Consider the following 25,405-nt stretch of genomic DNA (forward strand, 5'->3'; position numbering starts at 1 on the left):
TTATAACACCACTATTGTTCAAAGGTTTTAGCATCATTTATGGCCTTGTAATACTTCAAATCTATTGTAATTCTGGATCTTATGAATGCTTTAAAACTCTAATTCTCTTGATCATGTACATCATCTATTTAGTTTCTTCTTATGATAAGTAGAGCAAGTTCCTTGAGCAACTAAACAGTTAATGCACTGCCATTTCAGTTTCTGTTTCTGACTATAGCCGGCTCCAGAATAAACTTACACTGAGTCAAATTCTCTCCACATTTCAGGAAAACTCTGCTCAACATATCAAACTATTGTGTTAAGTGTGTACACTCCAAATAGCACTGATACACAGTCTCTCTATGTCCACAGAAAATCCACTTGTCATGGACACTAGAGTTAACAACACATATGAAAGCATTAACTGCCACAATCCCCTGCTAAATCCTCCATTAAATCCTCCATTGTAAATCCCCAACACATTTTGTCAATGGTGGTTTAAACAAAGTGGTTGTTTGTTTGGTCATGATGTGCTCTCTTCAACAAGCAGCATTTCTCTTCATTCTGCAGGCTGTTCACTCTGGCAGTTGGTCAAATATTTTTAAGCTAGACAATAATAAAAAGCAGAGTTATTCTGCAATCAGGTGATGTGCTCCATCAGGCACAATCATCTTAATAGTATCTTGTAGTGTTGTGCTGCAGTTTTCATATCTTGTAGTGTGTGCACATTTAAGATTTGAGATAATATATGAGCAATTTCACACTCGTAGAAGTGCGATCACGCCGCCCTCAACCCGAAAGTGAAAAAGAAAGTGACCTTTTTGCTGATGAAAGCGAGGACCGTGGGGTTCGCTCACTATTCTGCTGCCCAAGTGGCCGGACAGGTGGCTTCTATGCAAGCGCCATCCATGAACAAACGACAGGAAATAAAAAAAAATTGCAACTGCGTTATTTTTTTTAACGTGTTAAATATTTAAAATTAATCACGTGCATTAACGCGCTAATTTTGATAGCCCTTATATATATATATGGTGTGCAAAGCAGCCAGTATTTGTATCTGTATTTGTTGGGGGGGGGGGGGGGGGGGGGGGGGGGTATTTTTGTATTTGTATTGAACTAAAATTCTAAATGGGCATTAAAATCCTTTTTTTTTTTTTTTTTCGTTACACTTCTAATTTACGCTATAGTTCAGGTTTTCTTTAATTATACCCATTATAATAATTATGGATATGCAATATTGATTGATGTTTTCGAACATGTAACAAGGAACATCATAGAAAAGTAAATAACATATCAGCCATTACCTCATCCATGGTTAAACCAACAACTACTATAATACCATTGTGAACATTATGAACCCCACCACCACCTATCCTTGTTGAAGGACGCTGAACAGATACAATAATAATACTTCAAAGAACTGTTCTGCCTCTGAAACAACTTTTTTCTAACACACAGAATTACAAGAACTAACATTTATTAAACCCTGACTGGGAGATCTGGCAGAACAACAGTTGTATTCTATATAATACTAAAAGATACAGCCCTGATATTGTCAACTGTTGCCAAAAACAGACACAAAAGAACTTTTTTTATGTTTTATGTTTTTTATTTATTTTTATTTCTTTGCCTGTTTCACATTAAATGCAGCTAATATGTGATAAAAACTGACTTGGGTCAGAACATGGCTGTGTTGATGGTTTGGTGCTGGTGGGGGATTGGCAGACAGTGCCAGAGGCAGGATGCTTTTAGTCCATGTGATTATGCATAGCAGCTGATGACAGATGTTTGATATCTCTGCCTCTGCTGATTTCTCTTTTGCACACATTACATATTTACATTTACATTTACATTTAGTCATTTAGCAGACGCTTTTATCCAAAGCGACTTACAAATGAGGACAAGGAAGCAATTTACACAACTATAAGAGCAGCAGTGAACAAGCGCTATAGACAAGTTTCAGGCGTGTAAAAGTCTAAGAAGCAAAACATTAGTAGAAATTTTTTTTTTTTTTTTTTTTTTTTTTTTATAGAGAGAGAGAGAGGGAGAGAGAGAGAAAGAGGGCTCAGTTAGTGGTATAGCCAGAGAGGCAATTGCAGATTAGGAGGAAAAGTGGAGACTAAACAGTTGCGTTTTTAGTCGTTTCTTGAAGACAGCAAGTGACTCTGCTGTTCTGATGTAGTTAGGGAGTTCATTCCACCAACTGGGCAGATTGAATGTGAGAGTTCGGGAAAGTGATTTCTTCCCTCTTTGGGATGGAACAACGAGGCGACGTTCATTCACAGAACGCAAGTTTCTGGAGGGCACATATATCTGCAGAAGTGAGAGCAGATACGAAGGAGCACAGCTAGAGGTCACTTTGTAAGCAAACATCAGAGCTTTGAATTTGATGCGGGCAGCAACTGGAAGCCAGTGCAAACGGGTGAGTAGCGGAGTGACATGTGCTCTTTTGGGTTCATCAAAGACCACTCGTGCTGCTGCGTTCTGAAGCAGCTGAAGAGGTTTGATAGAACTAGCTGGTAGCCCGGCTAGCAGAGAGTTGCAATAGTCCAGTTTGGAGAGGACAAGAGCTTGAACAATGAGTTGAGCTGTATGTTCAGATAGGAAGGGTCGGACCTTTCTGATGTTGTAGAGTGCGAATCTGCAAGATCGGGCAGTTTTAGAAATGTGGTCAGAGAAGTTCAGTTGGTCATCAATCGTAACTCCAAGGCTTTTTACCATTTTGGATGCAGTGATGGTTGCTCCATCCATCTGGATTGAAAAGTTATGGTGAAGAGTCGGGTTGGCAGAAACTTCAAGCATTTCCGTTTTCATGAGGTTAAGCTGGAGATGATGATCTTTCATCCAGAGTGAAATGTCTGACAGGCAGGCTGTAATGCGAGCATCATCAGGGTGAAAAGAGAGGTATAGCTGGGTGTCATCAGCATAGCAGTGGTAGGAAAAACCATGTTTCTGGATGACTGTTCCTAAAGATGCCGTGTAGATAGAGAAGAGAAGTGGTCCAAGCACAGAGCCCTGAGGTACCCCAGTGTATAGATGCTGTAGGTTGGACACCTCTCCCCTCCACGACACCCTGAATGATCTGTCCGAGAGGTAGGAACTGAACCATTGAATAACAGTGCCTGTGACGCCCAGTGACTCAAGCGTAGATAGCAGGATCTGGTGGTTTACAGTGTCAAAAGCAGCCGATAAATTCAGCAAGATGAGGACAGATGATTTCGAGTCTGCTTTAGCCAGTCTGAGGTCCTCCACGACCGAGAGCAGGGCAGTCTCAGTTGAGTGGCCTTTCTTAAAGCCAGATTGCTTGTTGTCCATGAGGTTGTTTTGAGTAAGAAAGTCTAGGACTTGATTGAACACTACTTTCTCCAAAATCTTGGCCATGAATGGAAGCAGGGATACCGGTCGGTAGTTTTCAAGTAGCGTTTGATCCAGGTTGGGTTTCTTTAGCAGAGGGGTTACCCTAGCCTGCTTAAATGAAGTAGGGAATAGACCAGAGTCAAGAGATGTGTTAATTATGTGAGTCAGTGTTGGTATGACTGCAGGAGAAATGGCTTGCAGGAGATGAGAGGGAATGGGATCTAGTGGACAGGTGGTTGCATGGCTTGATAGCATGAGATTGGACACCTCAGACTCAGAGAGCTGGGAGAAAGAGGTGAGTGTGTGTGGTGTTGGTGGTGTATCTTGCGTGTTTGTTGTAGGTGCAGCAAATTGAGCACTGATTTTCGCAGTTTTGGTGCAAAAGAATGTAGCAAAGTCATCAGTAGTGAGTGTGGAGGATGCGGGTGGAGGAGGAGGGTGAAGGAGGGAGGAAAATGTTTTAAAAAGCAAGTGAGGATTGGTGGCACTGTTGACTTTCTGACGGAAGTATGTCTGCTTTGCAGAAGTAACCTCAGTCGAGAAAGAAGACAGAAGAGTTTGGTATGTTATGAGCTGTTCAGGATTTTTAGTTTTTCGCCAGCTTCTCTCAGCAGCCCGAAGTTTTGAGCGATGCTCACGGAGAACATCAGAGAGCCAGGGTGCAGGAGGACTGGCTCGGGTTGGTCTGGATGTCAGAGGGCATAGTCTGTCTAGACATGATGTTAGCGTGGAGCAGAGTGTATCAGTTGCACTGTTTGTATCAAGATGGTCTTTACCCTCGTCGGTCTTCACACGAGGCGGGCTTCACACGAGGCTGCCGCGACCGCTGCCGCGGTGAGACTAGTCGCTTATATACACCCCCGAGCGCTTTGCTGATTGAGCTCAGGTGGACACGCCTCGAGAGTAAAAACACCCGAAACTGCAGCCGCGGGGGCGCGCGAAAAACCTCCGGCTCGGCACGCGAGCTCTTACAGTAAACAAAAGGAAACAGTGGCTAAAACTTGCTAGTACTAAACACAGATAGCTGAAAAACAATTTTAAATGTCCAACAACCAATACACAACCAGCTGAAACAAGTCTAACTGTTCTCTAACCAAACACTAAACACAGATAGCTGAAAACAATTTTAAATGTCCAACAACCAATACACAACCAGTTGAAACAAGTCTAAGTGTTCTCTAACCAAACACTAAACACAGATAGCTGAAAACAATTTTAAATGTCCAACAACCAATACACAACCAGCTGAAACAAGTCTAAGTGTTCTCTAACCAAACACAGCAACTGAAAACAGGTCTAAATGTACTTACTCGGTGTTGCTCTCGATGCTAAGGTGCTTCTCCTGCTAGCTAGACCAAATGTGTTCAAATATATAGTCTTTACCTGGCGTTTGGACACGCCTCCAAAGTTACAAAACACCCAAAACTGCAGCCGCGGGGGCGCGCGAAAACCTCCGGCTCGGCACGCGAGCTCTTACAGTAAACAAAAGGAAACAGTGGCTAAAACTTGCTAGTACTAAACACAGATAGCTGAAAAACAATTTTAAATGTCCAACAACCAATACACAACCAGCTGAAACAAGTCTAACTGTTCTCTAACCAAACACTAAACACAGATAGCTGAAAACAATTTTAAATGTCCAACAACCAATACACAACCAGCTGAAACAAGTCTAAGTGTTCTCTAACCAAACACAGCAACTGAAAACAGGTCTAAATGTACTTACTCGGTGTTGCTCTCGATGCTAAGGTGCTTCTCCTGCTAGCTAGACCAAATGTGTTCAAATATATAGTCTTTACCTGGCGTTTGGACACGCCTCCAAAGTTACAAAACACCCAAAACTGCAGCCGCGGGGGCGCGCGAAAAACCTCCGGCTCGGCACGCGAGCTCTTACAGTAAACAAAAGGAAACAGTGGCTAAAACTTGCTAGTACTAAACACAGATAGCTGAAAAACAATTTTAAATGTCCAACAACCAATACACAACCAGCTGAAACAAGTCTAACTGTTCTCTAACCAAACACTAAACACAGATAGCTGAAAACAATTTTAAATGTCCAACAACCAATACACAACCAGCTGAAACAAGTCTAAGTGTTCTCTAACCAAACACAGCAACTGAAAACAGGTCTAAATGTACTTACTCGGTGTTGCTCTCGATGCTAAGGTGCTTCTCCTGCTAGCTAGACCAAATGTGTTCAAATATATAGTCTTTACCTGGCGTTTGGACACGCCTCCAAAGTTACAAAACACCCGAAACTGCAGCCGCGGGGGCGCGCGAAAAACCTCCGGCTCGGCACGCGAGCTCTTACAGTAAACAAAAGGAAACAGTGGCTAAAACTTGCTAGTACTAAACACAGATAGCTGAAAAACAATTTTAAATGTCCAACAACCAATACACAACCAGCTGAAACAAGTCTAACTGTTCTCTAACCAAACACTAAACACAGATAGCTGAAAACAATTTTAAATGTCCAACAACCAATACACAACCAGCTGAAACAAGTCTAAGTGTTCTCTAACCAAACACAGCAACTGAAAACAGGTCTAAATGTACTTACTCGGTGTTGCTCTCGATGCTAAGGTGCTTCTCCTGCTAGCTAGACCAAATGTGTTCAAATATATAGTCTTTACCTGGCGTTTGGACACGCCTCCAAAGTTACAAAACACCCGAAACTGCAGCCGCGGGGGCGCGCGAAAAACCTCTGGCTCGGCACGCGAGCTCTTACAGTAAACAAAAGGAAACAGTGGCTAAAACTTGCTAGTACTAAACACAGATAGCTGAAAAACAATTTTAAATGTCCAACAACCAATACACAACCAGCTGAAACAAGTCTAACTGTTCTCTAACCAAACACTAAACACAGATAGCTGAAAACAATTTTAAATGTCCAACAACCAATACACAACCAGCTGAAACAAGTCTAACTGTTCTCTAACCAAACACTAAACACAGATAGCTGAAAACAATTTTAAATGTCCAACAACCAATACACAACCAGCTGAAACAAGTCTAAGTGTTCTCTAACCAAACACAGCAACTGAAAACAGGTCTAAATGTACTTACTCGGTGTTGCTCTCGATGCTAAGGTGCTTCTCCTGCTAGCTAGACCAAATGTGTTCAAATATATAGTCTTTACCTGGCGTTTGGACACGCCTCCAAAGTTACAAAACACCCGAAACTGCAGCCGCGGGGGCGCGCGAAAAACCTCCGGCTCGGCACGCGAGCTCTTACAGTAAACAAAAGGAAACAGTGGCTAAAACTTGCTAGTACTAAACACAGATAGCTGAAAAACAATTTTAAATGTCCATAAACCAATACACAACCAGCTGAAACAAGTCTAACTGTTCTCTAACCAAACACTAAACACAGATAGCTGAAAACAATTTTAAATGTCCAACAACCAATACACAACCAGCTGAAACAAGTCTAAGTGTTCTCTAACCAAACACAGCAACTGAAAACAGGTCTAAATGTACTTACTCGGTGTTGCTCTCGATGCTAAGGTGCTTCTCCTCATATCAGTTTGGTTTTATCTGCAGAACACAGAATTTGAGCAAGTTTTTTTGGACTGGTGCAGGACCATGAGATGGCTCAGCAGCAGCCACACTTTTTTCTATTTGGTTACCCAAATCCATGTGACGAGTTTCAACTAAGTTAGGTTAATGAATGAGGAGAAGCTATGCTAAAGTTAACTAGCCTATAGCCTATTGCTGTCTGCAAAAGACAGAGTATTTAAATGAACCATAAAACTCCCACAAGTGCATACAATTCGACACAACTACGCAAGCATTGTTTTAACCTTTTTAACCAAACGTTAACGTCACTCTGTGAACAGCCTATTGTCTAAATTACCACGCTACAGAGCTATAGAGCAAACATGAGAGCACCTGACTGCAGATGTCAATAATGCAGTTCCCGATCAATTTTCCCTTCCAGCTTCCCAAAAATGTCTCCAGAACCCAGTTTAGAACCCAGGCCTTTTCAGTTTATTCATAATAATTTGCTTTTGTATAATGTTATTATTAGAAGCCGTATTTATTATATGCATATTTATATTTGTTTTATTAAAAACAAGCTAAGATTTGCATACCTGTCAGGTTTTAAACCATATGGGGCATAGCATGTGTATTAGGATATTTTTTGAACACATTTCGCTATTATTGTTAATTTATTCGTTTGCTGGAAATTAAAACTGAATTTAGAAATAGTTTTGAAACAAATCTTTGCGCTTAACAAACAAATTTAATTATTTATAGGCTAATGGATGTCTGTGCAAGAAGTTTCCTAATCCACGAGAGTGAAAGTGAAAGTAAATAATGAGGAGGCTCATCTCTCATTCTCACACTGTAGATGCTCTGTTTAACTGTTTTCTCTCTAGTGAAGGGTTCAGTTTTTCCACTTACTAAGTCTGTCATGTAAATAACAAATGTGCTATGGCGTGATGCAACTGAGTCTTAAAGGGAATGGGAGATGAGACTCTGATTTGTTTATTCTCAAAACACACCTATAACTAATTAAGAAAATAAGCTCAACCCTTTTAGACCATGCGCCATGGCGCAAAGCGGATTTTCCGTCCTTAAAATAGCAAAAGTGGATTCCGACACGCCCTTAATGCTTTTGCGCCCTGCGCTTTGCACTTGGATCGTCATAATAGAGCCCTTTATGTTTAATCCACATAAATTTGTTAGAAGTGTAAAGTTAATTTAATTTGTATTGTGACAACATGAAATAATTGTGTGGAACTCTGCAGTTTTTACAGTGTGTGCAATGTGCACAAATACGGTTATCAGTTCATAATAAGTTGAAACACATTGTTAGATTTTGCTGTATTCAGCTTAACCATTTTTGGGTGGCTCGCCACTTAATAGATGACTCTAATACATAAAGCTGAGCAAAGTTCTTATGGGGAGAAGACTTTATTGAAAGCAGTAAATAGTGCAGTTCCTCAGCAGTGATGTTAACTCGTCGGTCTTCAAGTAACTTAACCCAAAGTACAGTCTGTGAGACACTACTTTATAACAAAGGATGTAACCCCTCAGAGATTACCCAACTGCTTTGGTTGGGTCACAACTCTTGAGTTCCTGTAGGCCATTTGGTACACATCTTTTCAGATGCAGATACTTTTTTGCATGTGAAACAAGCCACACAATCTATCAACATATAGAGTTATATTGCGTTCTAGTAGCCCAGTAGCAAATCTTACAACCTGGTACTGGTTGTCAAAATCTTCACCCCTCTTCAGCTATTGAGTTTACATCTTCAGGTGTTCAAAGGGTTTCATTATCAGTAACTTGATATGTATTTAAGAGTTCACACTTGTTTGGCAAGCTGTCCCGGGAGAAAGCCCTAAGCTCATAAGATCGTCGAGCCCTGGGCTCTCTCCCGTAAGCAGGGTGAGAGGAGAATTTGAGCTTAGGTAGATCTCAGTGAACTCTCCTGACTTGTTTCTGTTCTAATGACAAATACAGGAATGGCTAAAGAGAGATATATGGCTTACTAAGATTTAGAATGTTCAGTTTACTTAGCTCGTGTGTTTTTGGACTGTGGGAGGAAACATGGGAACCCTGGGAAAACGAAAATAGTTCATAAATAAACTTCACATGAATGAACAACCAAACTACATGAAAAAGCTGCCATTTTGAATATACCTGTGTTTGTGTGGACAAGGCTTCATTTTTGAGGACTCTGCTCTCCATTGTGAAGCTTCATGTGAGCGCTGAGGCTTCTTTTACGGTTAAAGCCCTTTCCACACTCACTGCATCTAAAACGATCCTCTCCTAAGTGAGTCATCATGTGGCTCTTAATGGAGTCTTTGCGTGTGAGACTCTTTCCACACTGATCACATGTAAACACTATAGTTCCAGTGTGACCATCCATGTGGTTCTTGAGGCTAGCTTTGGTTGTGAAGCTCTTTCCGCACTGAGCACATGCAAACGGCTTCTGTCCGGTGTGACTTATCATGTGGTGTTTGAGTGTGTTTTTATATGGGAAACTTTTACCACACTCTGTGCATGTGTAAGGTTTCTCTCCAGTGTGAATCCTCATGTGGACTTCAAGGGTGCAATTTTGCTTATAACTCTTTCCACACTGAGGGCAAGAGTAAGGCTTCTCCCCAGTGTGAATTCTCATGTGCACTGCCAAGTTTCCTGCATGGTAGAAGCTTTTTCCACATTGTTGGCATGTGTACGGCCTCTCTCCAGTGTGAATTCTCATGTGGGCTTTAAAGCCTTGTATTTGACCAAAACTCTTTCCACACTGTTCGCAGCTGTAAGGTTTCTCCCCAGTGTGAACTCTCATGTGAACATCAAGGCTTGGCTTTTGACTGAAACTCCTTCCACACTGTTTACAGTTGAAATTACACCTGGATTTGGATTTCCGAGGTCTTCCGCATGAAGTCTTTTTAGTCAGTGTGGGTTTTTCATCAGTCGTTATGTCTTGGTGTTTCTCTTCCATTTCATTCCATTGATGAGTCTCTTCTTTCAGCACCATCAGGTCTTAAAAAAACAACAAAAAAAAGTGAACTTTAGTATAAAGGCACAAAGCGACAAGCATGAAATGGATGTTTCACCCAAAAATTAAAATGACTTTACCATTTACTGTCCGTCATGTGGTTTTAAACATTTCCTTTGTTCTGGAACACAAAAGAAGCCAGCGTTTTTTCACATTATCTTCTTTTGTGTTCAACAGAATCAAGAAACTCATAAAGGTTTAAAACCACACGAGGGAGAGTAAATGGTGAGGCTATTTTCATTTCTGTGTCAGAAATACCTTTAAAGGGTTCCTATTATGAACCTTTCTTATAAGATGTAAAATAAGTCTTTGGTGTTCCCAGAATGTGTCTGAGGTTTTAGCTCAAAATCAGATCATATACCTTGCAGAATATTTAATTTTGGACATCAGAGGAAAACCAAGCTCTTTTTGTGCCTGTGGCTTTAAGTGCAAATGATCAAATGCACTCGTCCTAGATTACTCATGTTGTGTTCCCTCATGTGTATCTTCCAAATAATAAAAATTTACAAATAATAATGTTAACCCGTGGTTTACCAATGTAAAACATCTCTTAATGAACACCCAGGATTATTTTTTAACCCCAGGTGTAGCATGAGCAATGTGGAATGTGATTACAGATAACCCAGGATTCTGTATATCCAGGGTTAGAATGACCCAGGGTTAACAATTTGAAGTTTAAATAACCCTAAGAATACTCAGCATCAGCTCTCAGGATAACCAAAGTACAATGACAAACAGCAACATACAAAAATTGTCATTCATGTCATAGCAGTGACCTGATCTCATATGCTATTTTTTAGAACTTCAGTTGCCTATTGGACAAATGATCAGGAATAATAAACGAGAGAAAACAGTCACACTACTTACTCTACAAACAAGTGTGTTCATGACTATACATATAAAGAGAAATGATAAGATAAGAAAATATGACTTTGCAACATCAAGCAGCATTAGGCATGGGCCGGTATAAGATTCTGACGTATGATAACCTTGGATAAAAATATCACGGTTTCACTGTATTGTGATTACTGCTCTAAAATATATTCTTTTTAAATGGCTGGGTCCCTTTAAATACAAAATATTTTCTTTTGAGAAAACTTAAAAAAAAATTGGAGCAGTAAACATGTCAGGCTAAATCATTCAAATGAATCATTGACTTCTGCTGTCTTCATTTGTTTCAAAAACACAGATTTCTTTACAATTTAAAATGGCCTCTTAGGATTTATTTTTTGCTGGAGATACTGTTGTCATGAAAAAAAATAAATATAAAAAAACCTTACATATACAGTAAGAACGATATAGCAGAACATTTTGGCGGTTTTATACCTTGAAAACGGTTATCATCCCATGCCTAAGCAGCATAACACTGTTTTTAGGATCTAAAAATTAATTCTTTAAAAAAAGAATCAAGCAAAATAAGTCATATGGCGCCGCCTGCTGGTACGTGAAGAATATGGTCAATATTCAGAGAATTTCTGATGAACTTTACACACAAATGTTTCAAGGACAAATCATCAGCATGCTGTAATCCATTTCTTAAGCAGCAAAAGTCATTTTTAGACTAGTTTGTTGGCCAGTTGTAGTCAGTGCAATGCTAAACGTTATTGTTCCACTATAATGTGTTCGTTTTGTCTCACGTCGTCCCACAGCAACATCATATAGTTTAGAATACTGTACAATGTTTAATAACAATTAATTATTTTAGTGTCCATTTTATTCAGCATGTTTAATATTGGGGGCATCCACGCTTACTGACATACTTTAAACCAGGGTTTCTGCAGGTTTCACCAAATTAGATGTAAGACTTTTTAAAGACCATTATAAATGAAATTTTAGACTCATAAAGGGCTAAAGGCTAAAGAATTTTTCAAATGGCCCAGATCGAATTTTTATTACTTGCCCTATCAAAAAATATATATTAGTTTAATACATTTATTAATATAATAATAAATTAATAATAATAAAAAATAATATTAGATATTTCTAAGCAAAAGATTTTAAATATTGTGAAAAAACCAGCCAACTTTACTTGTATCCAAACACTTTTTCTTCCAAATATAAACTTTCTTAAAAAAAAGAAAAAATGAACATTTGTTAAAAAGTTATAAACTATAATAAACTAAATCTATGCACAACAATCTGTCCAGGTCGATGTCCTCAGCAGTAAATACATGGAGCACGTTTAAACAAATGTTATTGTAAGGAAAATAATTAAACTATTATGATAAATAGAGTTAAAATGACCTTTTTGAAATAAAAGTTGAAAGTTTTATTGAGATGGATTGTTGGTGATTCTATGGATTTGGCCAGATTGGGTAGCAAAAGATGAACAAAGGAAAATGAAGATTTGTTTAAAAAAAGATTTAAGACCTACAACACAGTCTTATTTTTTAAGACCCTGCGGAAAACCTGTTTAAACACTATAGCCCTGGTAATTAGTTATTATAATTATGTAATTCTAACACAGATACTATCTGTGAGAACTAGTAACAACTACTAAAAACAAGTTTAAACCCATAAAGAAGTTGAAAAAAAAGGAATTGTGATCAACGTGACTTATGAAATTGGAAAGTGGTAAGCCAACATCACTGTAATAGCAGATATCTTCTATGAGAATACTGTAGGTCAAATATTGTCAGCTCAGTTAAACTTGTTTAATTTATTGTTTTTATATAGCGCCAGTGCTCAAAGACGCTTTACAAACGGTAGAAGAACAAGAAAAGCAATAACCTTAAGAAGGTAGAGAAAATGGGAGACTAATAATACATAAAAAGAATGACAAAAGACATGAGAACAAGTGACGAAAGAAACTGATTCCTGTCTTTCAATGAGTGCTTATGTGCATTTAGGAGAACTAGGCAGCACACTCAGGACTGCAAGATGGATTTAATTTAGTATTCTTATTATTAAAATATATCTGAATGAGGATCAAATGACTGAGTTGGTCTTTGAGAATGAAAATCAACCTGTTTGTTCCTGCAGATCTTCATGTTTGACTGTGAATGTTTCTTCAATCTTCACATCTTCACTCTCCTCTTTAATAAACGCCATCTTTATAACAGTGTGGAGATCAGTCGCTTCAGCAGGAGTTTTTCTCTGCGTTTGGACACTTTATCCTGTTTAAAATGAAGAAAACAATAAAAATGTTCTGTTAAAAATAAATAAAACAATAAGCAGAAACAAAATAACTCAACACTTGCTACAACAGTTTATTTATATGAGAGTAATTAACAAAAGAAAATCAGGTAACAGTAAGTCAGAGCAAGAAACAATAGCCACAAATGAGCTGATTCAAACCAATACTTCATTTCTTATATATAGTGATGTATACTTAGAATGGAATGACATTATGCTATTTAATAAATTAAACCTTCATTAAAACACTTATTACACATTCTGTTACTTTACCCAAATAGCCCTCATTACTGTGAGTAAAATAGTACTACGTTATATAAGGGGTTAAAATAATATTTTCAACAACAGGTACATAATTAGCATCGAGTAAAAAACTAAAACTTAAATTAAATCGGTTTATATCTGTAAACGTTTTAAAACACAAACATTTCTCCAGTTGAATGACAGCGCGAAATCGGCGCAGCCTTGTGACGTCACGCGACACGCCAAAATAAAAGTCTTTTTTGGCCTTTTACTGTTGCAGTCATGACTTGTTGATACATTTCTCCCTCGTTTTCCACTTTAAACTTAATCGTTTGCTCTCTCTCTCTCACACACACACACACACACACACTAGGGTTCTTTTTTATATTGTCGTCTCTTATTATCTGCATTCATCTCCTGCTATCCTTTAGCAATATGTAATAATATTTAACTTTACCTTTACTTGAAGCATTAAAGGGGTAGTTCACATAAAAATTACAATTCTGTCATTTACCCATCCTTTACTTGTTCCAAACTTGTTTGAGTTTCTTCTGCTGAATGCAAATAATATACTGAAGAATACAGAGCGGATGTCTATCCAGTTGCAACCAGTACTGGGAAACACCCATACACTCTCACATTGACACATGCACATATACGGCTAATTTAGTTTACCTATACTGCACGTCATTGGACTGTGGGAAAACCGAATATTTACCTAGCTAGTGAAACTAAAACATGTAGTAGTAATGGCTGCTTTTTACTTAAAGGGCACTTATTTTACCCCCTTTTCAAGATTTAAGATCTTTGTGTCTCTAGAATGTGTCTGTAAAATGTCAGCTCAAAACACCCATCAGATTATTTGTTATACCTTTTAGAATGTTGGGGTTTTCGGCTTTAAACACTTAGTCTTAGTAGATTAAACACGTTTTTAAAAATTGTGTTATTTGGATTAAAAGTTTTGATCAACTTTAAATACTGAATGTCTATGCATTTGAGAGAAATAGCAGATTTGTTGTGTGAAGTGGAAAATGAGGGAGAAATGTATAATGTCATGACTGCAACAGTAAGTGGTAAAAAAATAAACAAAAAAGACCTTTATTTTGGCGTGGCATGTGACGTCATAAACCTGCGCCGCTCCCGTGCTGTGATTCAACTGGAGAAAGGTTTGCTTTAAAGCTTTTACACAGATAAACCGATTGATTAAAGTTTCAGGTTTTTTTATCTGATACTAAATTATGTACCTGCTGTAGACAATATTATTATAAGTCTTTATACAACGTAGTACTATTTTACTCACAGTAATGAGGACATTGAGGTAAAGTTGGTTTTATATTCGCACATTCATTCAGAGACAGCTTTATAGATTGTTTACCATGTTACTTTGAATATTTGGACAGAAATCACATGTAAGTATGACTTCAAAACAACATTAGCACTATTTAATCGACTGTGAACAATGCTGTGCTTTGATGGTTGTTGGCTGCTAATATGATTTTACTATTTAGTATTTTCAATTCATACTTTTCTGAGATTATATTATTAATGAGACAGACTGAATGTGCGAATGTAAAACCAACTTTACCTCTATTATGAGGGCTATTGTTTGAACAACAGAAAAGTGTGTAATAAGTGTTTTAATGAAGGTTTAAATTTATTAAACAGCATAATGTCAGTCCATTCTAAGTATACGTCACTATATATAAGAAATGGAGTTCTAGCTTTAATCAGCTCATTTATGGCCATTGTTCTAGCTCGGACTTACTCTTTTACCTGATTTCTTTTTGTTAATTACTTTCATATAAAGAATCTGTTGAAACAAGTGTTGAAGAAAAGATATTTTGTTTCTGCTTAATGATTTGTTCATTTTAAACAGGATAAAGTGTCCAAACGCAGAGAAAAACTCCTACTGAAGTGACTGATCTCCACACTGTTATTAAAGAATTGAGGTAAAGTTGGTTTTATATTCGCACATTCGTTCAGGGACTGCTCTATACATTGTTTATCATGTTACTTTGAATATTCGAACTGAAATCACATGTAAGTATGACTTCACAATAACATCAGTACTATTTAATTGACTGTGAACAATGCTGTACTTTGATGGTTGTTGGCAGGTAATATGATTTTACTATTTAGAATTTTCAATCAATACTTTTCTGAGATTATATTATTAATGAGAAAGACTATGCGAATATAAAACCAACTTTACCTCTATTTATAAAGATGGCGTTTATTAAAGTGGAGAGTGAAGACCTGAAGATTGAAGAAACAATCAGTCAAGAAGTCAAACAAGAAGATCTGCAGGAACAAACAGATTGTTTTTCATTCTCAAAGACTAACTCAGTTTGCACTGGCCCCTCAGAAAGAAGTTGTGCAACCCCCCCCCCCCCCCCCCCCCAGTTTTCATAAAAGATTGTTCACTCAAAACTGAAAATTCTTTCTGGCATTAATTACTAACACTTCCGTCATTTCAACCTTCAGAACACACATTTAGGTATTTTATAATATGAAATAGCAATTAAATTATGAAAATTGGGAGATTAAAGCTAGGTATATAGTCCAGAGATCTGGTCCCCATGTCAGGTCAGGTGCGCTCGTGTATATAGCTTTTAAAACGCCCACACGGCAGCGCACTCAACTCACACGGAAGAAAACTGGACTAGTGGATGACATGAAGGCGAGCAGCCTAACTCATTACATGTTCTGGTTAACTAATTCATTAAACAAAACTCTCTTGAGCTCTAAAGGGAAGAAATGCAGAAGAAATTTGCCGTTACATTAATTTTAGCAAAAATGCAACTGCCAGTCATTTTTACAACTGTTTTTCCGTTAGGGAATATGTAGCCCTATAAAAATGTTTATTTCACTGCACAGTGCCACAGTAATCTACACTACAATAATATTTGAATTTATTATATTCATTATTATTATTATTAATATTAAAATTAAGCTAAAATTGACAACTATGAACCCTTTTAAATGTTTGCTTTCATTTTGACATCGCTAAAGTGCACTTTTGTGAAGAAATATCCCATTATGCAGCAGCAGTCAAGTTAGAACACTTAAAAAATTCCTTTTGCATTTAAGGATGATTGGCTAATAGGATAAATAAATAAATAAAATGACGGGTAGGCATAGTAACCTAATGGTTTATGATGCCGTCTTTACAAATGCACGGAATATCATGGAAAAAAAAACAGAATATCACAGACAATATCCCGGAAAAAAAACTCACTCATGATAGCCTAACCTATTTTTTTATTTTTACCTTTACAATGATGAAAAAATTTATATAGCCTATTGAGTTGCGTGTTAGCCTATCCATGCGGTAATAACTGTGAATATAGGTATCTGTTTTAGGTAATTTTCTGGCTACACTAATGCCTTAAAATGTACCTAAATATTTTTTTAAATGACATTAGATTGTAACATTTAACTTTTTCCTAACACTGATGTTGGTTGTGTAATAGGCTACGTTAAGCGTGATGACTCGGTTAAGCTGATTTCACTATATTTATTTACCAGTTATAAGAGACTATTCAATAGTTTAACCGTTGGTTAGCTTGCATGTGTGGGCATAGTTTGATGTATTTACTCAAAACTTTAAACATTTATAGGCCAAATATTTCAAATAAAATGGAAAGAAATGAGGATAAAATATGATTTAAAGCACACGTTTGGCACTGAAGCCATGATCTGTCTACGTTAATAAACAGTATCGTTGCATTACCTTTATTGAAAAATGTCAGTAATTGCAAAACTGTGCATTTTGTTATTACTATAAAAAAGTATATTACTGTCTTAAGTCAGTAACTTAGGCAGCAATGCAAAGTAATAATAAATGTGAATAAATAGCCCAAATAAAAGGAACAAGAGGGACCAAAATCAGTTACCAGGTCTAGTGCCCCCCTATGTGATTAAAATTGTTAAGTTAAATTCTTGGTAATGACAATTGTAAATGTGTATGTTGCACACAGAAAGGAAGTAGAACTTTTATATTATGTACAAAAAAAAGTAACTTCCGGTGTGAGCGGGAGTTATTGTTTTGTTGGTGAACGGCTATGGTGGTCATGCAACAAAGGAGACGAGTTCAGAACTGTTGTTTTATTTAGTAACAAATTGGTAGCAGAGGATGGTTAGCAATTACAGAGTCCTGCCAATCTTTGATGAAGGGAAGCCGTACGAGCTTGAAAACAGTAAACAAGCGCTCGCCGTTGCTTTGGTGCTGTCAGGGAGAGCGAGAGAGACGGCGATGGAAATACCGGTTGATGATTTGAATAAGGACACTAGCATGTCAACTTTACTAGCGAAACTTGATGATTTGTTTCTCGGGGAAGTAAAGGACCGGACTTATGAGGCGTATACAAGCTTTGACTGCATTGTGAAAGGCAGTAATGTTTCATTGACGGACTATATAATTAACTTTGAACAACTTTACTCATGCGCAAATATTCCTAATGCACTCTTAGCTTTTAAATTATTGGATACTGCTTGCTTGGATGTGAACGATCGACAGTTGGCTTTAATAGCATGTGCAGATCTGACTTTTGCATCACTTAAGAGAATTTTCACAGGCAATACGTCTGAATTAACGGTGGGAATTAACCAGGAAACTGCATATATAACAGAACAGAAATGACAGAGAGGCAAGTCATGGCCTCAGAATGACCAACAAAGGACACCATTACCTGGCACAACCCCCCTAGATAGATATGGTCGCAGATCAAAATGTGCTGTGTGTCAAAGTATTTTTGGGCTACATTGGGTACATTGGGCTAAGGACTGCCCACACAAAGGTGAGCAAATCAAACTGACTGAAGAAGACTGCAAGAAATGATGTAGAGGAATGTAACATCACTCTGTTTACAGAAGAGTTACACACTGAAGCAGAAATCCTTGTGACTGAATGTTGTGGATCTGCAATAATAGACACTGCATGCACTCGGACTGTGTGTGGACAAGAATGGCTAAATCACTACATAACTGAGCTCAATCAAGCAGAGACTAATGACCTGAGAAAGACAGAAGCCTACAGCCATAGACCAGATATTAATAGATTTAGATTTGGAGATGGAAAAGTGGTCTGCTCCAACAGAAAGTTAAAAATTCTTGCAAAAATTGGACAGATCAAATGTAAGATTGAAACTGAAGTCGTTTCAGCCAACATACCATTGCTCTTAAGCCAAGCCTCTCTGAAAAGAGCAGGAACAGTGTTAGACATTGAAAATGACAGAGCGGTAATGTTCAACCAGCCAGTAGAACTTGACCTTACAAGCTCTGGTCATCATTGTGTAAATATAATGGACAATGAAAGTAGCTCAAAAGACATTCTAATTCTAAGGCATTCTAATGAGCAGATTTTGACAACTGCTGAAGACATATTGGCCTGCCACTGGCATCACAATACAACAAAACTGTGGCTGTAGATCTACATGAACTTGAACCAGGTGTGGTATCTCCACATCATTGACCAGTTCACTAGATTCAGTGCAGGCAGCATTCTAACCTCAAAGAGATTCTCTGAAATAGTCAAACATTTTCTCCATGACTGGATAAGCGTACACGGCCCACCCCAAAAATATTTAGTGATAATGGGGGAAAATTCAATAATGATGAGGTGAAAGATATGGCAGAGAACTTCAATATAGAAGTAAAAACTACAGCTGAATATAGCCCGTGGAGCAGTGGCCTCCTGGAGCGACACAACCAAACACTTACTGAAATCATAATGGAAGTGAAAGCAAGCATTGGTTGTGATTGGCACACTGCAATGGACTGGGCTTTTAAGGCAAAGAATGCAATGCAAAATGTCCATGGTTACAGTCCTCATCAACTCGTGTTTGGACAGAATCCCAACTTACCATCTGTGCTAATTGATAAACCTCCAGCTTTAGAGTGCACTACAAAGAGTCAATGGGTGGCAAAACACATCTCCGCTTTGCATGCATCAAGGTCATCAGAGAGGATTCGGAGAGCATTGCGGAATTAAATACGTAACACAGGTGAGAAATATGAAATGGGTGACAAAGTGTACTACAAATAAGTGGATTGTCCAGAATGGAAAGGGCCAGGAACTGTCATCGGTGAGGATGGTGCAATAGTGTTTATAAGACATGGAGGGACTACGTCAAAGCATTAGAGTACATCATCTCAGACTGAGAAAAGTGTTCAAAGAAGGTGAAGATCAACATACAACAAAAACTGAAAACAGAAATCGACAGCCAGCAGACATGACCGAAATCAGTGTACAAGGGGTGAGAAAATGCAGGACAAAAGGGGGCAGCATGAAGCAGAAGAACACGCAAGTGATAATGCAGAAACACAGAGTGATGCTAGTATGGAAACTGTGGTCATGCTACAAAAAGGACAAACTGTAAGCTACAGAGATAGAGAAAAGGGTGTTTTACACACAGCTAATGTCCTGGGGTGTGCATGTAAAGCTACAGGCAAATATAAAAATTGGTATAACCTGTTACTTATTGAGCCCACTAGTGTGGCAGGTACCACAGAATCTGCTGACATGTCAAATGTTGAGAATCTACAATTTCAAAACACTGTTCCTAATGCTAACTCCACTAATGTATGTGAGGATATGTGTGTGTCACAAAAGATGTAACATTTGACTTTGCAAAACAGGATGAGATAAAAAGCTGGATAGATAACCAGATCTTTGAGGAAGTAAAAGATGAGAGACAGAAATGCATTTCCACTTGGTGGGTTTGCACTTACAAAGAGACACCTATTGGGGTTTTACCCAAAGCTCGTCTTGTAGCACGAGGTTTTGAAGAACTAGAGATGTCAGAACTAAAAAAGGACTCTCCAAAATTTTCTTCAGACTCTCTTCGGCTCCTTGTGGCAGTGATTTGTCAAAGACAGTGGAATCTGATTTCTACGGACATGAAAGCTGCATTTCTACAAGGAATGGAACTGTCCCTGGACCTTTATATCAAACCACCTCCTGAGGCAAACTGTGAAAAAAAGCTATGGAAGCTAAAAAAGTGTGTGTATGGTCTGGCTGATGCTTCACTTTACTGGTATGAAAGAGTGAAGGGGATTGTCATAAAGTCAGGAGGAACAATGCCAAGTGTAGATCCAGCTGTGTTCTACTGGTTGGATCAAGACTGCACTGTGGCTGGTGTACTCGCTTGTCATGTGGGGAGGCACACAAAGTTTCTCCTCATCAGTAATACCTCAGATCCATGTTTTAAGTTGGGCGTAAGGAGAACAACAGCTTCTGTTATGTGGGAATAAACTTTGAAACTATTGACAATAAAGTGCAAGTTTATCAGGAAAACTACATCAAAAACATACAGCCTATACAACTGAATCCTGCAAGATCAGTGGAACAGGACTCCTTACTTTATGAAGAGGAAAAGGATCAGCTATGGTCAAAGGTTGGCCAAATTCTTTGGGCTGCAAGACAAAGCAGGCCCGATGTCATGTTTGATGCCAGCAGCCTAGCTTCAAGCATTAAAAATGCCTCTGTACAAACTATACATGAAGCAAACAGAATTGTGTGTAAACTTAAGTCCAAAAAGGTACTGCTGAATTTCCAATACCTCGGGAAAGACTGTGAGCTCAAGATAGTTGTATATCGTGATGCCTCTTTTGGAAATCACTCAGATGGTGGAAGTCAAGGAGGACATCTAATTGTTCTTATGGGGAAAATGGAATGTTCTCTCCCCTTTCTTGGCAATCAAAAAGAGTAAAGAGAATTGTGCGAAGTACTCTTGCTGCTGAAACACTTGCAATGTCCGATGGAATTGATAATGCAATATTTCTGACTACGCTGCTCTCTGAGCTGACTACTGGTGACACTGAAAATGCAATACCAATAATCTGCATCACAAACAATCACTCACTTGCTGCACTGAATTCCTGCACTGCACTGAATTCCACAAAGTCAGTTGCTGAGAAAAGACTTTGTCTGGAAATTAGCAGCATCAAATAACTCATTCAAACACAAAGAATTAAGCAAAGTGCTCTGGTATGGTACAAAAGACCAACTTGCAGACTGTCTTACCAAAAAAGGAGCAAAAGCACTGCAGTTACCTAAAGCACCTAGTGAAGGACAATGGAAGCTAATTCTAATAGCTAAAACTTATGTCATGTTATCTTATGTTTTGCTGTTATCTTATGTATTAATGGTTTCCAGGGAGTGCATAAGACAAGTTTTTTTTTTAAGAATAGATTGAGTTTAAGTTAAATTCTTGGTGATAACAATCGTAAATGTGTATGTTGCACATAGAAAGGAAGTAGGACTGTTATGTTCTGTAAAAAGATCACTTCCGGTGTGAGCTGGAGTTATTGTTTTGTTGGTGAATGGCCATGGTGGTCATGCAATAAAGGAGACGAGTTTAGAACTGTTGTTTTTATTTAGTAACATAACTTTGTTTAGCTGCTGCAGTTTTGTTCTGTGCAGAAACGCAGGGTTGAGAACCCTTCAGGATTAATTAATTGTGACAAATTGAAGCGCGGTTAATAGTGAAACCGGTTAATCGTTGCATCCCTAGGCAGCATTAACCATTTAGATAGGCCTGTTCAAAAAAGTTTCTGTCTTTTATATGGAATTCAGTGGAGTAAAACAGCAGATTATAGTGTGCGTGCATAAATACACTGTGTAGGGAGACCAACAGTTTTAGCCCAAAATCGACCAGTCTTTGGTGACGCACTCATTCACAGACGTCACGAGCACTTCAATAATAAAACAGTAGTCTTTACTCTGTTGCTTCGATACATACTTTTGCTTTTTGTTTCTTACAGCCAGACGTTAAGTTTACAGTGCTCGCCTCGACCCGGTTACTCGTTTCCCCGCACTGCAACAGTTCAGTCAACTTCTCTTTCTTCCGCACACCACATAATGCTGCTCTCTTCAACTCTCTTCCTCTCCCATTATGCTCTCACCCATTTCCTTTTTGCCGTCCCATGGGTGGAGACCAATAAACAATGTTGACTGTTGTCACAGAAAACACCAACAATCATAAATGCATGATTGTATGCTGTCATGGCTTTGCCAATGGAGAAAAAAACAGCCATGAATATAACGAAAAGGGAGTAAATTTGCCCAGAGTGTATTGAGTTTTTTTTTTATTATTTCAAAGCATTTTCCTAGAATATTTCAAAATAAGGTGTCCCCAAATATCAGTTCGTTTGCTGAAACACCGACAAAGTTTTGGCCAAATTAAGCCTCAAAATCACCCCAGAATGCATGAAAATGACCCAACATCACACAAGGGGAAAGATGAACATTCCAGCCTTTATGCAGATGCTGTACAGGTATGTCTCATGTCTGTGAGGCAAATATTCAGCTGTTTGTTCAGTTGTTACCCCAAGAACTTTGTGTTTACCAGTCAGGCACAGAATGAACAAGTATTCCCTGTCTGCTTTACAAATTTTAGAAAAACATTTTGTTGTAATTGTGAATATATATATAAATAAAAATAGGCCATTTACAGCTTTCAAATCTGTGTCTGATCAATATGACAAAAATAACTTTTGTGAAAAATTATGTAAGAAACTCTGAAAACTGGACTGACACAGTTTCAATTTACTATAACTTCTATGTTAAGCAGCTTTGACACAATTTACATTGTAAAAGCACTAGATAAATAAAGAGGAATTGAATTGAATCTGCTTAAATGTGTACACGTTAATGGACCAAGCACAATATGATCTGATTCATTTTACATTTAATGTGCATCAAAATTACAATGTGTGTAGCCAATGTTTTCAGTGTTCTTTCACTTTTCAGCTTTTAATGAGAGTTTTTGAGACTTAATGAAAAGTAATGTTTTATTTATTTATTTCAGACCTAATTGAAGAGAATGAGGGGAGTAAAGAGGAGGAACATCATGTCAAAATTGAGGAAAAAACTCAATTAAAGACTGATGGTATTTTAAAAAGGAGAGATGAGAATCATTTCACCTGCATCTGCACTCAGTGTGGAAAGAGTTTTGAAAGAAAAGGCAGTCTTAAGATTCATATGCAGATCCACACTGGAGAGAAACCATTCACATGCAATCAGTGTGGGAAGAGTTTCAGCCAATCATCACACCTTAATGAACACATGATGATCCACACTGGAAAGAAACCATTCACATGCACTCAGTGTGCGAAGAGTTTCGTCCGGTCATCATCCCTTAATCTACACACGAGGATCCACACTGGAGAGAAACCATTCACTTGCACTCAATGTGGGAAGGGTTTCATCTGCTCATCACACCTTAATCGCCACATAAGGGTCCACACTGGAGAGAAACCATTTACTTGCCCTCAGTGTGGGAAAAGTTTCAGCTGCTCATCACACCTTAATAAACACATGAGGATCCACACTGGAGAGAAACCATTCACATGCACTAAGTGTGGGAAGAGTTTCAGCAAATCATCATCCCTTAATCAACACATGAGGATCCATACGGGAGAGAAACCATTCACATGCACTAAGTGTGGGAAGAGTTTCAGCCAATCATCATCTCTTAATAAACACATGAGGATCCACACTGGAGAGAAACCATTCACTTGCACTTAAGCCGCGGGCACACTGGACTTTACTCCCAATAGACATCTATTCATACACACAAATGCGTCAGACCGAAAATGCAAGTTCGTGTGTCAAGTTTCGCAGTTCACTGCATTGCAAAGTTCAAACTCTGACCTGCAAAATTGCATAACTTGACTGCGTGAGACCAATTAAAGATCAAAACATGACCTCTGGACAGAAATGTAAAATATGGACCAATCGCTCACTTTTTTTAATATCTAATCATCTTGTTTAATCCCGCCCTTTTTCGCAGTGCCGTACAACAGAATTTCGCATGCTCAAACTCTAGTGTGACCGCAGCTTCGGTGTGGGATGAGTTTCAGCAACTCCTCAGACCTTAATAAACACATGAAGACCCACACTGGAGAGAAACCATTTACATGCACTCAGTGTGTGAAGAGTTTCAACCGATCAGCAAACCTTAATGAACACATGAAGATCCACACTAGTGTGAAAGAGTATGTGCTTTGAGTGTGAGAAGACTTTTATTACAGCTCCAAAATTGAAACTGCACCAGACGATTCACACTGAAGAGACCGTACAAGTGTTCACACTGTGACAAGAGGTTTAATCATTTAACACATCTGAAAACACAAAAGAAGATTCACACTGGAGAGAAACTGTACAGCTCTGATCAGTGTCTACAGAGTTTCGCTCCTTTGGCGCAGCTTAACAAACGCATGGACAAAAAGTTGCCCATATGACATGAATGCAGCAAAACATTTTCTCATCTGCACAGAATGTTTCATGTCTGAATAATGTTTGAAAAGGCTGAGTGAGGGTATACTGTTTTCCAACACTCCTACACTGCAGTAGGTCGGGTTGCAAATGTGTTGCGCTCCTCGCGTTTACCGTAAACACATTAATGGCGGCTGAGAGAAGAACAGTTTCATAAACATCTGGCAAACAGCACCTCTGCGGCTTAAAATCTCTTTGCAAGTGATTGTACAGGTGCGGATTACTTGTATCATGTAGTTAAAGTGTTGCTGTGATTATATCCTAAGTTCTTTATCTACATTATTATCCCTAGACATTTGTTGGTTGCTTTGATTGATTGTTCTATGAGTAACATTTTATAATAAATAATTTGCATTCAGGCTATTTTGTTAGCTCATCTCTCTTTTATGGTGTGACTCAAACAAGCGGGTCATAACACTTTGTAAAATGTGTCCAGTTGTATCCGACATCTTGTCCTTTCAGTCATGACCATACTTTTGAGTAGGAACCTAGATTGAGCAAGAAATGGAGAACATTGCCTTTCGTCTCAGCTCCTTCACCACAACAGACAATCACATCATCTGCATTATTGCTGCCGCTGCACTGATCCATCTTTTAATCTCACATTCCATTCCTCTTGAGAAAAAAAAGGCAGATACTTGAACTCCATTTGGGGTAAGGACTCTCCTTTAAACTGGAGATGGCCACCTTTTTCCGGTCAAGCACCATGGTTTCTGACTTAGAGGTGCTGTTTCTTTCCCTGGACAACGTTATCTGTAAATGGCAGAGACAGTCCTAGCCTGCACCTAAAATTATGTCAGTAAAAATAATTATATTTCTGACATCAGCCTCAAAAATAACACATTTACAAAATAAAGTGAATAAATAGATGGATAGACATTGTAGTGGTGGAAGGGG

General features: G+C 38.3%; 3 protein-coding genes and 1 long non-coding RNA gene across 5 annotated transcripts in view; 3 read left to right on the plus strand and 1 right to left on the minus strand.

Annotated features, from left to right (window-relative positions):
• LOC130222028 (NLR family CARD domain-containing protein 3-like) overlaps positions 1 to 25,405 on the plus strand; it is a 503,712-nt gene that overhangs the window by 340,629 nt on the left and 137,678 nt on the right.
• On the minus strand, positions 8,243 to 12,961 carry LOC130222170 (gastrula zinc finger protein XlCGF8.2DB-like). Of its 2 annotated transcripts, XM_056454798.1 has the most exons (3): positions 12,816 to 12,961; positions 8,988 to 9,833; positions 8,243 to 8,903 (listed from the first exon to the last, which is right to left on the minus strand). In XM_056454798.1, the coding sequence occupies exons 1-2, from the start codon at positions 12,898 to 12,900 to the stop codon at positions 9,010 to 9,012; spliced, it is 909 nt and encodes a 302-aa protein (XP_056310773.1). In that variant the 5' UTR covers positions 12,901 to 12,961; the 3' UTR covers positions 8,243 to 8,903; positions 8,988 to 9,009. The 2 variants fall into 2 exon arrangements, with proteins under 2 accessions (XP_056310773.1, XP_056310772.1); XM_056454797.1 differs by having other exon boundaries at positions 8,243 to 9,833.
• Positions 14,365 to 15,598, plus strand: LOC130222285 (uncharacterized). Its single transcript, XR_008836417.1, has 3 exons — positions 14,365 to 14,393; positions 15,104 to 15,176; positions 15,454 to 15,598. It is a non-coding gene; the product is annotated as an uncharacterized LOC130222285 (long non-coding RNA).
• On the plus strand, positions 22,357 to 24,381 carry LOC130222204 (gastrula zinc finger protein XlCGF57.1-like). The gene is made up of 2 exons (XM_056454841.1): positions 22,357 to 22,506; positions 23,040 to 24,381. The coding sequence occupies exon 2, from the start codon at positions 23,213 to 23,215 to the stop codon at positions 23,756 to 23,758; it is 546 nt and encodes a 181-aa protein (XP_056310816.1). The 5' UTR covers positions 22,357 to 22,506; positions 23,040 to 23,212; the 3' UTR covers positions 23,759 to 24,381.

Source organism: Danio aesculapii, chromosome 4 (genome assembly GCF_903798145.1).
Source record: "Danio aesculapii chromosome 4, fDanAes4.1, whole genome shotgun sequence".
Classification (NCBI taxonomy): Eukaryota; Metazoa; Chordata; class Actinopteri; order Cypriniformes; family Danionidae; genus Danio; species Danio aesculapii.

What these genes read in the sequence shown, in the direction of transcription:
- LOC130222170 (XM_056454798.1), bottom strand. Translation starts at nt 12,900, where the DNA reads ATGGCGTTTATTAAAGAGGAGAGTGAAGATGTGAAGATTGAAGAAACA. An exon ending in AGATCTGCAGGAACAAACAG is followed by an intron (nt 9,834 to 12,815) that starts GTTGATTTTCAT and finishes TGTTTTTTTAAG; the next exon opens with ACCTGATGGTGCTGAAAGAA.
- LOC130222204 (XM_056454841.1), top strand. Translation starts at nt 23,213, where the DNA reads ATGCAGATCCACACTGGAGAGAAACCATTCACATGCAATCAGTGTGGG.